The sequence below is a fragment of the Ischnura elegans genome, chromosome 11 (assembly GCF_921293095.1).
Source record: "Ischnura elegans chromosome 11, ioIscEleg1.1, whole genome shotgun sequence".
NCBI lineage: Eukaryota > Metazoa > Arthropoda > Insecta > Odonata > Coenagrionidae > Ischnura > Ischnura elegans.
Window position 1 is genome coordinate 866,803 of NC_060256.1, and position 15,665 is coordinate 882,467.

General features: G+C 39.1%; 1 protein-coding gene across 1 annotated transcript in view; it reads right to left on the reverse strand.

Moving 5' to 3' along the window:
- Positions 1 to 15,665, reverse strand: part of LOC124167687 (follicle-stimulating hormone receptor-like) — a 573,602-nt gene that overhangs the window by 128,472 nt on the left and 429,465 nt on the right. Inside the window, exon 8 of the mRNA XM_046545674.1 lies at positions 5,444 to 5,509. Coding sequence (XP_046401630.1) covers positions 5,444 to 5,509 — 66 coding nt within the window. The remainder of the gene's footprint in view (positions 1 to 5,443; positions 5,510 to 15,665) is intronic.

The window sequence follows — 15,665 nt, forward strand, 5'->3', positions numbered from 1 at the left end:
CAGCTCCCGTCTTCGGGTCCAAATGATTTGCAGATCTGTGATCCTTATTTATTTACAGCTAGTCAGACGGATGTTGATTTTTAATTCCATTGTTGGAAAAGCCGTTTGAAAGATGAGGATAAAGGATAGCCGTCTTCCCTATTGAAGTTCTTTGGGTGACTCGCTATTTCAATCGCCTCCCTTATCAGCCTAGGGAAATATTTATTTTCCCTGGCGATGATTTTCGATTCCTTGAAAAGTATGACGTGCCCAGGTTCCGACCATGCATGCTCTGCAACCGCAGAAAGACGAAAATTTTTCTTTTCGGTTGCCTTAAGATGTTCATTTATTCTGCATTTGAGGGATCTAGATGTTTGCCCGATGTATGATAAACCACAGGAACACGTTACTTCATACACTCCTTCGTAGATATCTGATGGATGACGATCTTTTTCACTCCGGAGGAGGTCAGAGGTCTTCTTCAAACTTATAAATCGCGTCAGAACGTCATGTTTGGCGAGAACTCTAGCAATTCTTTCCGACGTTCCAGCCACGTATGGCAAGAGAGCATGTGCCTTTTTCTTTTGCTGGTCTTCCTTTGCAACGTCCAAGGCCACATCTCTTTTCTCTTCTTCCCTACGCGCGATTTTTTGAATCAGTACCCGATCGTAGCCATTTTCTTGGAGCGTGGTAAGGAGGTGTTGTTTCTCTCTAGCGAGCGAATCTGTATCCGATATGGAATATGCCCTATGATATAGAGTTTTAATAACTGATGCTTTTTGCCTGGGATGATGGTGTGATTTGGCATTCAAATAGCGATCAGTATGCGTTTCCTTACGATAGACTGAATGTCCCAATGTGCCATCTGATTTCTTCTTGACGAGAACGTCCAAAAAGGGAAGTTGGTTATTTTCTTCCATTTCCATAGTGAACTGGATGGAATTATTTTGGCTATTAAGATGTTCAAGGAATCTTTTCAGTTTATCTGTCCCATGAGGCCATATGACGAAGGTGTCGTCAACATATCTCACGAAGAGTTTCGGCTTCATAGGGAAAGAATCCAGGGCTTTTTGTTCAAATTCTTCCATATAAAGATCTGCGACGACAGGTGATAAAGGAGAACCCATGGATGCCCCTTCCGTTTGTTCATATAATTTCCCTCCCCAAGAGAAATAGCAATTACGAAGGCAAAACTCCATTTTCGGAATGTCTTTCGGAAGGCCTTTTTCTGGCAGAGTCTTAATGACATCGATGGCATCTTCAATAGGTATTTTGGTGAACAAAGACACCACGTCAAAACTTTGACGTGGTGTCTTTGTTCACCAAAATACTTGGTGTCTTTGGTGTCTTGGTGTCACGTGGTGTCTTTGTTCAGTAATATTAAATATTTTCAGTAATTTTTAAATAGACCACTCACGTATATGTTTTTTTATAATAAGGCAAGTTGCCAGTAACAAGAATTGAAATCACTAGTCATAACCTCAGATAGTTTTAGCCAAGTAGAATGGATAATTACAGTAGGCCTTCAATTGTGAAACATGTGCAATTTTTTCCTTTTTTGGTGACACCTTCAAAGCTACCGTGACAGGAGTAAGCATTTTAACAATTGAGAAAGGGCCTTCCCATTTTGGATATAGCTTGGCAGTTTTACCTTTTAATTTGGAACTCAGGTGGTGGGTTATGAGAAGTATCTGATCTCCCACATTGAAATTAACCATCACTGTGAATTTTATTGAACCTTACTGATTGTCTCTGGTGTGCATTTTTCAAATTACTTAGTACCTCAGACCAAAAGGAAGACATTTCTTTTATATCAATATCATCATTAAATATTTCAGGAGGAATTTCCCAGACATTATTCAATGGGTGTGGCAACTCACGACCCAAGAACACCTTAGCCGGAGAGTGGCCAATACTAGAATGACGAGTTGAGTTAAAAGCAAATGACAGATCAGGAAGAAATTTCTTCCATTTATTGTGAGAATTTTGACAGAGAGACGAGAGGGCACATTTCTAATTTCTGTGGACCCTCTCCGCTTGGTTTGCCTTAGGATAATATGGTGAAGTGCAAACATAAGAAACACCAAGCTTAAACATTGTATCACGAAATGTCTTTGATTTAAAAGTAAAACCATTGTCTGACACAAGAAATTTTGGATATCCAAATTTGGGAAATATCTTCCTTGACAAAAGGCTAACAACCAAGGAGGCACTTGCACTCCTATCGGGTTCAATGAAGGTGAATCTTGAGAAACCATCAATTACTCATTACCATTCTTGCTACGGGACAAAGGACCCACAAAATCGACATAAATTCTTTCCCAGGGGTAAGTTGAAAGAACAGAAGACATTTGCCCCTGTGTAAAGGCTTAGACAATTGACAAGAGTGACATCTTTTGACCATTTCTAAGGCTATTATAATCGGTTCTAGACATCTTATTACTCAAATTGATGTGTCCGCTCTGGAAAAAATTCAATTAGAAAATCGTGTAATACCGTACGAAGAAATGGTAAAAAATCTTGGAATAATATTTGATAAGGAACTCAACTGGAAAAAACAAGTCCATGTCACAAAACAGAAATGTCTGAGCATACTACATCAATTATGTAGAGCAAAGAACATAGTTCCGTCCAAAATTCGAACCACCTTGGTTCAGTCACTAATTTTTCCTCACCTTGACTACCGCTCCTCTCTGTTTACTAATCTCAGCGAGAAAGTAACAATGAACTCTTCAATGCGCTACATTTATGACCTAAAATAATGGGATAGGATATCTGATACTTACGTTCAATTACGTTGGTTGAAACTAAAACAGCGTCGTTTATACCATGTGATCCTGCTTACCTATAAAATTTTATCCACTCGTAATCCCGTTTACCTATCTGCTAGATTTACCTGGAAAAAAGATCTACATGCAGTACCCACTAGGAATCACTCCGTAGATCTTCACATTCCTCAACATAGCACACTTCACGTAACGAAATCCTTCACAATAATCGCCTCTAGAGTATGGAACTCCCTACCATCCAAAATTAGAAATATTAAATCCATACATGCCTTCAAAACCCAGGTGTACGATATCTTAATAAATAATCCTAAAATGCTGTCTGTTTAAAATTGATTGAAGTAAAATTAAAACGGTATTAAATCGAATGGCTCAAACATATGGTTGCAGAAAATTGAGTTTAAAATTGTGTTAAATTAGAATGCCATACTAATTTGTTATTTATTTTTCTTTGAAAAATACTGTTTGTTTGACGCTATTGTCATAATAAATTGTCGCCTTAATTTCTTGTAATGATTAGTCAGTTATTCCGCAGCATGATTTTTTCCTTGTGTTAATATTGTTTTGCCGAATTGTCTGTATATTAACGGCGGTTTGCAACGAGTGAATCTTTTGTATTTCTTTTCATTTTTTCTTTTCTTTTATGAATGTAATGTCACGCTGAACTTGTATAAGTTGTTCAATAATCTTCTCAAACATATTCTTTGCTCAAACATATTGTTGGAGAAAATTGAGTTTAAAATTGTGTTAAATTAGAGTGTTATACCAATCTGTCATTTATTTTTTGAAAATATTGTTTGTGTGACACTATTGTCATAATAAATTGTCGCATTAAATTCTTGTAATAATTAGTCAGCTATATCGCAGTATGATATTTTTCCTTTCGTTAATATTGTTTTGCGGAATTGTCTCTAAGTTAACGGCGCACAGTGGGCTGAAATCGAAAAAAGCTGGCCAAAAATGATTTTTTTCACTTTTTAATTTAGAAAAATTTATTATATTTTCAAATTAAAGACTGATCAGTGACCACATTACTGAAATAATTTTATTTATAACTAATTTTTTTAAAGCAGGAGACATCTGTCAATTTAATGAAAAATGATCGCAAAATGTTTTCCCCATTTTTTTGAAAAAATTGACTGAAGTTTTTTTCTACTGTTGCGTTATGTTTAAAAATGCCTAAATTTAAATCATTACATATAAGACGTTAACATTTTTAGAATCCATTGTAGTGTAAGTTTTTATTCTAACGATAATATTTATAAGTTTTATTTAAACAATTAAAATGTTCTATTTTTCACGTATTTTTAACATAATGTAGAGAAAAACTTGATGTTTTTCACTTTGCTTCACGAAGTATTTAGCACCACATTATAAAATGAAGTGTCAACTTTAGTTATCAATTGAAAAATCATGCCCCAATTTGCCACCCCGCCTCTCCCATCAAGTTACGTGCATGAATGTCCAACCGCCCTACGCGGTGGTTAGATGCTAACCTTTGTTCAGACTTAGCTGTAGTCGACGATAATTCGCCAAAAGTGAGGCGAAATTACAGTTTTCTACACTTATATACTCTGTATACATTTAGCATGCCATATTAGTCTTATTGTTCCAATTTTTCCAAGGGCACATTACGATTTCCTTCATAAGTCATATAATGGACACAACGATTGCGCCGGCAAGTCAGATTCTTGTCCCGGGAGGCGGGTGGCTGCAAAGAATTATATATTAATTCTTGGAAAGTCCAATTCTTAACACTATACACTCGCATATTCTGCTATCCGTACTCTTCTAGGCCTGTTATAACTCCCATCAGCTCAAATACTGGAAAGGGCACACGTGTGGCGGAGCGCCGCCCGCGCAGTGGCGACGGGCACTACCCTGCCGACAGCGTTAATCCCTATTGTACCCGAAAACCCAACCACCCTGTTATGACTCTTATCTAGCGTTAAAGAAGATATGTACTCGTTTAATAACTGTGCCTTTGTAGAAATGCCGCTTATTGCTTTATTGCCTCGCTCTATGAAAGGGTTTTTGCACTGTTGAGGATCGTTCCCTTCGACATTCGCGCAAACGTTTTCTACGAAGTAACTCGCATGGAGTTATCCACAAATGTTTCTTTCCAATTGGTTGAAAACTATTCTCTTCCACAATTTTACCGAGAAAATCAGTCAGCTTGTCTTCGTGAGTGCGAAAGGATGTGCGTGCGTGTGCTATGGAAGCGAAGAACGAGGATTTTTTTCCCTATATCGTGAAATTTCAGCGTTGAGGCCGAACTACCACTAGTGAAGGAAATCTCGGAACGATAAAAAGGTACGTTTTCCAAGTAAAATATCTCTGTGATCGTGTGTATTATTTAGGGAAATATGTTCTAATTTCGCTTTCCTTACGCAGTGATTTAGATTGTTAATATTTCGGACGAGAGAAAATGGAGCGCATGAAAGTAACCCGCAAAGAAATACATGACGTTATTGTTAATGAAAGTGGAAATTCGCTGTTGTCAAAACGTGAATTGGCCCTTCAATACCTTTAAGATAAGTTAAAATTGGGGAAAGACGAGAAAACAAAAGAATGAGTGAAAGGGTTAAAGGCTACTAGGACTAAACTTGGGTTGAGGTTTTTGAATTTTGATGAAGAGGGGAAATGGAAGAAGGGAATGAGTATGAAGTTGCACTCACACATGCTCAGCTTTCACCCTGATCGAATTGCTCCTCACCTCCTTGATGCCGTTGTTTTCAAGGTCACTGAAATATTGAGAACAAGATAACTTTAAATAGATGCAAAAGCAGATCTGAAACATAATAGATTAATTTAAAATTGCAGCCATGGATTAATAAAGTTTCATGGCAGGAACTTTCTAAAATAAAAAATTATTCATCGCTCTGCTTTAACTGTTTCTTATTTATTTTTCTATCAATGGATACCAAAAAGAGTGACGTAAATATTTTTTTAAAGGATATGAGGGCATTGGCAGCTTTTAAGATACAAAGAAAAAGTGGTTGTTCTCAAAACTTTGCAAAAAGCACTTTCGCGTTTTGTATTTCACTGGTTTAATTACTGTCGAAACTTTCTAGAAATTATCTCCTAAGAGGGTTAAAAATTCATACACGGCTCCAGCGTTGAATGTATTTTGGACATAAACGATACGAAAATGCACTCTCAATACGGATCGTGACAGTGAAGCCTAGGATTCCAAATTGGTAGAGTTGACTGTAATCACACAATCTAATTGCAACTTCTACCTAATAAAAATAAAATTTTAAGAATTCAAGACAGATCTCAGTCAGTTTCTTGCACATAATTTAGAATTATAAAGCTAAGCATTGTTTAATCCTGATCCAAAACACTCTAATCCATCACAGGCATAGATAAATTTCCTAGAATCATCACCAGAATTCCTATTACATGGAATTTAAAGAAATAGTTATTGACGATCGATCAAGAAATGGTTCAGTCTAGTTAAATTTGGATTAAATTGTTGAATTGTATTTATTTCATAAAACCAGGAAATTTTCGAAAATGTACTTGACCGTATTCGTGAAATGCTAGGAAAAAAAATCCCATGTTAATAAAACTATTAGTGCTACTGTCTGAATGCTTCCTTGTGGAAAATGTTTTTGAGAATATTACTAGGAAATGGGTAAGATTCCAATATTATGGAAGCATAATTTCTGCTCCTATTAGTAATAATTTTCTTTTGCTTTGAAGTGAAACAATGGACACTGATGTAAACATTGCACGTGCATGGAACATTAGGCCAGATTCCTACTCATTGGAAATGAAGCAAACAAATCGCATTGGAAGTACTTAAAAAAAAAGAAATCGTAAAGAGAGCGCTTCTAGCGACTAACGTACTCTCAGACACTGTGGATGAGGAAAGAGCATGCTTCTTTCTTTACCTTCGGAACCGCATCATGTTTTGAACAGGAGAGGATCGCTCGACATTTTCTATTGCACCTGTGGGAGGAAAATTTGAACAACATCCCCACCTCCCACAAAATTTTTATTACAACATCATTAAATAGGAATTGTATGCGGGATATGTGCAATGTTTAATACCACACAAATTGTGCAGCTCATGCTATATCATGAATCCACCTCCAGAACTTCAATTTACTTTCTCTCCTATTTTCCTACAATAATCGCTGAGTTTTTCGATGAGAGATAGCAAACATAACATACGTATAAAATGTACGCCACAATATCACAGCAAATAATGCAACTGCGAGTTAAATTCAATTTGATTTAGCAACACTAGAAGACCGGTTCATTGACCCTTGCATGAATTATTTAACGCGTCTTACTTATCCACTTTAACGCTTATTAACCACTGCTGTCGTTATAAAATTCTGAATAGCGTATATTAATTTTTTCCGCGGATATCGTTATTCGCCTTTCCCTTGGGCTACAGCCTTGTCGCGGAGGAAAGGCTTGCGCGTTCCTACGACCCCTGGCGCTGCTCTGGCGGGATTAATTCTAAATTATTCCCAGTAGGGCCACCCATGCCAGATAGGTCGAAAGGTAGGAGCCAGACGAAAGGTAGTCCACGTGATGGTGTCATATAAAAAACACTGTTGGAATGGATTTGGAAAACCCTACCAACTATCTCTTCCCTGAAAACATGGAGTATAACCAAATTAGCCGCGGAATCTAATCGCCCGGGACCCGTCCGCAAAGGGCGGGTGTCGGTCGCGGCAGCGAGGCCGGCAAGGTCCTCGGGGTCGTCAACATGCGAAATTCTTGCAGAGACTTATCATCATCACCAGCAGCAGCAACAGCAATGAAGAAAGAAGACAATAAGACCAAGAAGATGGAGAAGAAGAAGAAGTCGGATATAAATATAGGGACGTGGAACGTGAGGACAATGATGAGGGAAGTTAGAAAATATCAAAAGGGAAATGGATAAAGGGAGGATAGATATCTTAGGATTAAGCAAAGTGAGGCAGAAGGATGGTGGGGACTATTGCGGTGATGGATTGTATGTAATAATGGGGAGGAAAGCCAGCGAGGGGTAGATTCAGCATTAATGCAGTGGGAAGATGGGTAAGCGTGTGGTAGGTATAGACCAGGTAAGCGATAGGATTCTGGTGAAAGAAATTGAGGCGCGGCTGACCAACCTTGTGGTGGTTCAAGTTTACATGCCCATTAGCAATCATAGGGAGGAAGAAGTAGATGAGGTGTATGAAAAGCTCGAGGAAATAATTAGTAAGAAAAATCTGGTAGTAATGGGGGACTGGAACGTCTCAGTCGGGGAAGGGAGGGATGGAAACGAAATAGGAGATTTTGGACTAGGAAAACGGAACAACAGGGGAGAGAAAGCAGCAGATTTTGCAGGAGAAACAAATTATTCATCACAAACACTTGGTTCAATCATCATAAAGGGCAAAGTTACACATTGAAAAGCCCAGGGGATGTGGGGAGATATCAAATGGACTACATTATCGCAAGAGAGAGGTTTAGGAATAGTGTGAAAAACTCACGCAGCTTCCCTGCATCGGATGCGGATTTGGACCACAATCTAGTGCTCATGAAATGCAACGTAAGATTCAAAAGACTTGAAGAAATGGAACGTAGAAGCCCTGAAGGGGAGTATGAGGAGATAATATCAGGAACTAGTGGAAAATAGTATCGGGGAGATTGGAAGTACACAGACTGGAGAGGAAATATGGGATAATATTAAAACGGGAATAGTCAAAGCGGTGGAGAAGTCAATTGGTTACGTTGAAAGCAGAAGGATAAAGAAGCCGCGGATAACGGAGTACATGATAAGGGCAATGGAAGTGAGGAGGAACTAGAAGAACGTGGGCACAGAACAGGGAGAAAGATTGCACAGACAAATTAGTAATCGATTACGGTGTGTATATAAGAGATCAAGGGAGGCTTGGTGGAAAAAACAGTGTGAGAAAATGGAAAAGTTTCAGACGGAAGGAGAGGTAGGCGCGTTATATGCCAAAGTTAAGTTGCTATCTGGCGACAAAAGATGGCAAGCCATGTATAAAATTAAGGATAAAAATGGGAGGATGCTAACCGTGCGAAAAGAGGTACAGAGTAGATGGAAGGAATACGTGGAAGATTTTTATGACAGAAGAAACAGGCCTTGACTTTAGAAGAGAAAAGTGAGGTGGAGGAGAATAATCTAGGGCCGGGAATATTAGATTCGGAAATAGAGAGAGCACTTCGTGATATGAAGGCTAGGAAAGCAGTAGGCGTGGACAATATCCCGTGTGAGCTTCTGAAGAATCTAGGGAAGGAAGGTAAGAATAGGTTTTTCGAACTAGTACGCAGGATCTACGAGGAGGGATGTTGGCCGGAGGATTTCGTTAGACGATTTTAATTCCGCTCCCGAAAAAGAAGAAATCTGTGGAATGCGGAGATTATAGGACTATCAGCCTAATATCGCATACGGCGAAAGTGGTGCTGAGGATATTGAACAGAAGAATGTAGGCGAGGGCAAACGAGTATTTGGGCGAAGATCAGTTTGGTTTCAGAAAAGGGAAGTCAACTCGTGATGCAATAGCAAAAATGAGGTCCCTCGTGGAGAGGAACCTAGAATATGACCAGGACGTATATGCCTGTTTCGTGGATTTTGAAAAAGCGCTTGATAGGGTGAACTGGGTAAAGTTAATGGATATCCTCTAGAGAATAGGTGTAGATTGGAGGGATAGACGACTGATTCTTAATCTGTATACGGCCCAGACTGCGCAAGTGAGGGTAGCGGACGGAGAATCTGAGTGGGCAAATATTGGCCGAGGTGTTAGGCAGGGTTGTCCTCTATCGCCGCTGCTTTTTAACGTATACGCTGAGGAGATGGTAGGAGAAGCGTGAGATGAGTTGGAAGATGGAACAAAAGTGGGAGGAATGATGTTCAAATCAGTGAGATTCGCGGATGATCAGGCGTTGATTAGCCAATCAGCGAGGGGACTGTAGGCTTTAGTGGATGCGTTAGACGAACGGTGCGAGGAATATGGGATGAGGATTAATCACAAGAAAACTAAGGTAATGCGGTTTTGTAAAGTATCGCGATCCAGAATTGTGAGGCTGAAGATAAAAGTAGGTGGGGAAAATATGAGCAGATAGAGATATTTGACTATTTGGGCAGCACATCGGAAGAAAACGGGTACAGCAGTAAGGACATCAGGAAAAGAATTGCATTAGCGAAGGAGCGTTCATGAACAGGGAGGAGCTTCTGAGAGGTTCGCTATGTAAGAATTTAAAGAAAAGGTTAGTGAAGAGTTTGGTCTGGTTTCGTCTCTACGGGGTGGAAGCATGGACACTGAGGAAAGAAGACGAGAGAAGATTGGAGGCATTCGAGATGTGGGTATGAAGAAGAATGGAGACGGTGAAATGGACGGAGAAGAAAAGGAACGACGAAGTCCTGGATGTGGTTGGCGAGAAGATGCAGCTTTCAGATGAGGTACGGAGGAGACAGAATGTATGGATGGAGGGAGTACTTAGCGGGGAGGGGATGTTGAAAACGGTGTTAGAGGGTAGAAATCTTAGGGAAACGAGGGAGGGGAAGGAAAAGAATAGGATTTTTAGATAGATTGAAAGGGAGTAGGCCTTACAGTGAATTGAAGAAGGCAGTGCTGGAAGGCAATAAAGGCTCCCTGATCATTTCTATGGCACTCCATGGAAACCTACCTTAATCGGTAGAATACTATAATAATAATCGTTATTCGTTTTAATCAAAATCTCAATGCACGAATAATATGAAAAATATTTCAGTTAGTCTTCTCCATCAAGTCCTTTTTCTTATTACCCGAATGTTCAATCGTCTTCAATAATATGTATACACTCACGAGAACTACTTAATTGATGGTCCCGGGTCAACATAATCTATTCGGGTTACTCAAGTAAATTTCAATGCTGAATTTTTTAAACGACGAAAGTTATTTAAATAATGTCTTCACTTTTCACTACACTGGTGGCCACGATTGAAGTGTGGTGTGCTTGGTGATTCAGAAAGTTCCAAATTCAGCCATTAAATTACATATTTATGTCAAATACATTGACTTCTAGGATGGTGGCGCGATTTGGGAAGCGGTGCAATTTGGGAAGCTGAGCATTTTAGCCAACTCTCCCCTAAGAATCATTCCCTGATGCGCTCATTCACCATTTTTTATCATTGTCGAGTTTATAGTTTGATAATTAAAAACAGATTTTATACCGTTTTTCGTTCCGTCGCTTATTTCTTTAGATATTCGCGCTTTTTTTGACGCGCTAAACCCTTCCAACAAAAATTTAATGACGTCATTGACTCTTGCAGAGCTCACCGCTTCTCCGCTGCTTATCGGCCTCGCGAATCCATCTCATATGGTTCGTTGACTCTAACACTGCAATGAGCGATTCTTCCGTCTTTCTGAATTACTTTATCAACAAAAAATTTAATAACGTCACTAGCTTTGGCATTTTTTCATTATTAATTTATGTGAGAATGGCTGTATGAGGATGAAATTTTCTCATTTTAATTTATCTTTCTTATCTATTATTCTAAATATCTTATTGAATTGGGATTCCGGGGCTGAGAGATCGACTCCTTTGTCATGTCTCCAAAGAGTGCTCATACTATTTTTCATCCTTTCCCTCACCATGATAATCTCCCTTTGAAGTTAATACATAACTCTTTCGACGCCGACAACATCAGCTTTAATTCAACCTCCTTCCACTCGAGGCGGCCCTCAGGGGATATCGTTATTCGTTTTTCATGAAGTGATGGAGTGATGAAGGATGAAGTTATGAATGAATGAAGAAGTGTATCGGCCATATTGGCTTATTTCACTTGGGCTCAGAGTGACCCGATACGAATGATCCTGTCTCTTTCCTGCTATCGTTTGAGTGTGTATCTTTCCTGTCATCCTTGTGTCCTCGTCCAATCCTTCTGTTGGTGAGTGGTGAGCTGCCCCAGTGCCACATATTGGTTACTTTTGTGAGCCGAAGCAAAGGGGGTTGTCAATGTGAAAACCCCGGCTGGAATCATGGTAAATCTAAGCCGGGAGCACAACTGGTAGAGCAGCTGGCCGGCAACCGGGAGGTTCTGGGAATGAATGTTTGCGCTTAAAGCGTGAATGAATGAAGTTGTGAGGCAAGCAAAGTTCGATTGACTGTAGCCAGAGATTTGGTCATATATTGGCTAATTATTTTAATAAGGGATGCAATATGTGAATGGTATTTTGTGACGAGGTTATTCTAGTTATTGAGAACTGACTGGCCGAACTCATGGGAAATTTGGTAGGTGAAAGATTGAAAGAATGGACGTAGGTCAGGTGGCAGGCCAGTCAGGGGAAGTTTTAGAATGAAGCCATTTGGTATGATTCCCAGGGATAAGCACGTCGAGAGGAGCTCTGCGTGACAAGAGAATTGTGTTAGCTTGATCGACGATTTCTTTATGGACTTCAGCACGAATCAGTCGCGTCTTCTGTAGTCATGTTGTTAAGTGGGAGTGCTTCGGAGGAGGACTTAGGATAGGAGGTAGGCGAAAAATTAACAAGGAAAATGATAGTGAGAAAGAACTACAGGAAAATGAGAAAGATGGGAGCGACTCACTGATCTGGAACTGATGAAAGTGGATCCGGAACAGGAGAGAAGCACGAAGGCAGAAGATCACACGGATGGGTTGCAAATTGCAACCATATAGACACGTTTGAATTAGACTCATACGAGCATTATAAATGAATAAATTAAATAGGGAATATTGGCCTCCCTCCCCCCATCTCCCACCCCCTAAAGCTGAAGGACCTGGAGCAGGCGTGCATTTGGGCTTTCCGTGCGTTTTCTGCACCATGAATCAACCGCGCCCACTAGAACACAACCAATCCCCGTCAACTGTTTTTCCTCCCTCGATCTTTACCCTCTGCTTTGCACCCTTCCTTCCACCCTCACTCTTCTCCCGCTGCTCACTTGAGAAAGATGGGCAGCGTCTCATCGAAAATTCGAAAGAAATAACTATTCCCCGTAAGTTCCCTCCTTTTATTTTTCATTTACCGTGTTTCTATGTACCCACCCTAGGGCAAGAAGAAGTTTAATTCATTCATATATGAAGAAAAAGCTACATTTTGTGATGATGAATTTAAAATAGTTTACGCTCACTGAAATTGATATTTTTGAGTTCAAATTCCTATTTTTCCCTCCTCATCCCAAATACGAGTAATTTCAGACCAATTATAATGTATTCAAAGAGATAATACATTTTAATACGTAAAATTAAAAAAAATGGGAGAGAAGGTATGTCTAGCACATACAAAGAGTTACTTACAAATAATTTTCTCTCACAGCATTCTACAACCCATGCCATAAGATCAACTGTAACCTTGGTGTAAAAAACAGCAATTTTTTTCAATTATATAAAATGAAGGATGCCATGAATAGGTTCCCAATCACCCAAATTATCATAGCCTACCATACTCTTATAACGAGCAGAAATAAGAGTAGGGAAAAGACACTACCTAGGGCAGACATTGGAGATAATGGCAACAGAAGCAAACTGTATCACATTGCTTTGAGTCTCACGCATTTCTCATTCCCACACAGGAAGAGCAATCAGTTATCCGGGAAGAAAGAAACTGATCGGTTGGGGATAGCTCCGACGGGTGCACTTAAACCTCGTTTCCACCCCCACCTGACTTGTTTGATTGTCTCTGATCCCGTTAGTTTGACACCGCAGCTACGCCAGGAGTATCCTTCACGTATACTCCAATATAAAAAAGCCTCACTTTGCTCAAATCAGCGTATGAGGCTACATCACATAACGCAGATAACGACTCTAGAGAAAATCGGTAATCACCAAATAACTAACCGCGGAAGCCTCCGTAATAAAAAATATTTTAAACGAATGTGGTTTTTAGCTCCAGGTGCCAAAACAGGTTGAGAGTGTAACTTGGATTTGAAGCAACGGTCGAAGTTAAGTTCAGTATGACCAACTGAATATAAGTATAACGTTAAATTATTATGCTATCATTGTGAAACAAATCCGAGTTGAAGTGAAAAATAAGGGTTCAGATAATGTGAAAATTTAAATCTTCTCAATTTCCCATTAATAATTATTCGATTATATTTCCGTAACAGCATTTATTTTCTAATATATATCCACTAAAATATTGAAAGTAAGTCGTAATAACTCATAAAATAGAACAATTATGAGCCTAATTTTTCGTAATTCCAATGGTGTTCCCGCGATTATATCAGTTTCTAGTGAAAATGGCATGTAAATTATAGCAGTTAATAGCATTTCTCCTATGCTTACATGCAACACCCTAAGAATCAATGTAAAAATGTGTATTTTCAAATCTTGTTTCCAGAAAACATAGCATGGAAGGCATATGTTTTACAGCCATATTTAGACGAGATACAATTTAATGAACTCATTTTGAAACTTACATGAAATCGACATGAACTTTGTTTCACAGAAAAACCTCCTTCAGTTTAATTATACATGATTCGCGGAAAAGAAACTTTTTGACATACCCTACACGTCATGTTCACTAGATTAGTGCAACTACCATCAGATATTTTTTAAAAAATAAATGACTTGTAATTTCTAGCCCATAATTATAATCACTCTCGAATACTTTGTAATCGTCACATTTCAACTATGACAGGGATTAGATTGAAATGTATTGAAGACAAAGCAAGATTATTTAGCACTGCAGGAAATTTATCCACCGATTCTTTAGCCTTGGGTTAACGGTTAGTTACCGGATAAGGCAAGGAGGAGTGGACAGGCAATAGGAAAAAGGGAGGATATGGTGAGGGGGAAAGCACTTCGCCGTCAACAATAGACAACGGGATAGCTCAAGCAAAAACAAATTTGCTCTTCTGGTGTTTTAGTAGCTACCACAACGAGAAACGATCAACAGAAAGAAATATATCAATTTACTTTCGTCAATGCTTCGTTCACTCAACCCTACAGTGGTCACGAACATGACTGCGAGCCTAAGTGGTGGCATCGATATCCTGGGCTTATAGCGGCGAACGCATTATATTTTTCCAAAGATGTAAGTGGTCTGAAAAATTGAAAACTATATGTGACAGATTTCTCTTGAGGCAATGTGGACATGAATTCTGTTATCTACTCTCATAATTTTTGAAAATAATTTTTGATTCATTTTATTAATTCAGACGAAATTTAATTGACTGACGAAATTAATTTATTGAAGAAAGAGAGCTAGTTTGCCGTATTTCAATCTCTCTTCAGCTCCTTGTAAATGGTATTTTGCGAGACTCAGAAATTCAGACAAGTTTGCAGTTGAAAAGTAAAAGTGATATAACATTCGTAGCGAGAGCGCGAGACATGGAAGTTACCGCTGCACCTTGGGTTCAGAGTAAAAGAAAATATTCAGAGGCGTAATAGGGGTCTAACATTAGAAATGTATTCTTCGTTTTCTGTAAAAAGTAATACAAATAGGCATTCAAGGTTGATAAAAAATTATATTTTTCAGCGATACAGCCGATTAAGACACTTATAAAACCATTAAGAACGTCAACTTTCCTCATGATCTCATTTGACAACATACATTAAAGACAATTACCCCGCTAGTCTCTACGATAGGACTACGCAGCTATCGCCGTTTAAACAAGCCGTTTTTAACCTCTGTATTCCACACAAGAGAATGCTGATATCCCTACCCGAAGTAACGCGATAAATCGTGCCATCTTGAGAAGATCCTCTCCATTGGGGCGCAACTTCGAAATGCGTGTTCCCAGACATCCCGGCGAGAGTGAATTCGTTTTTCAGTTGATGAGACGGACGGAGGCGAAAGCATGGTTCAGAAATATTCTTAAATGGGTCTTTCGCGTGTTGTGTCACCGAAACATCACATGTGATTGAATTTATTGGTTATTAGGATTGAGCCATTGGTTAGTGATACGGTGACAAGTGAGCTCAAATTCACCCCATGCTTGAAT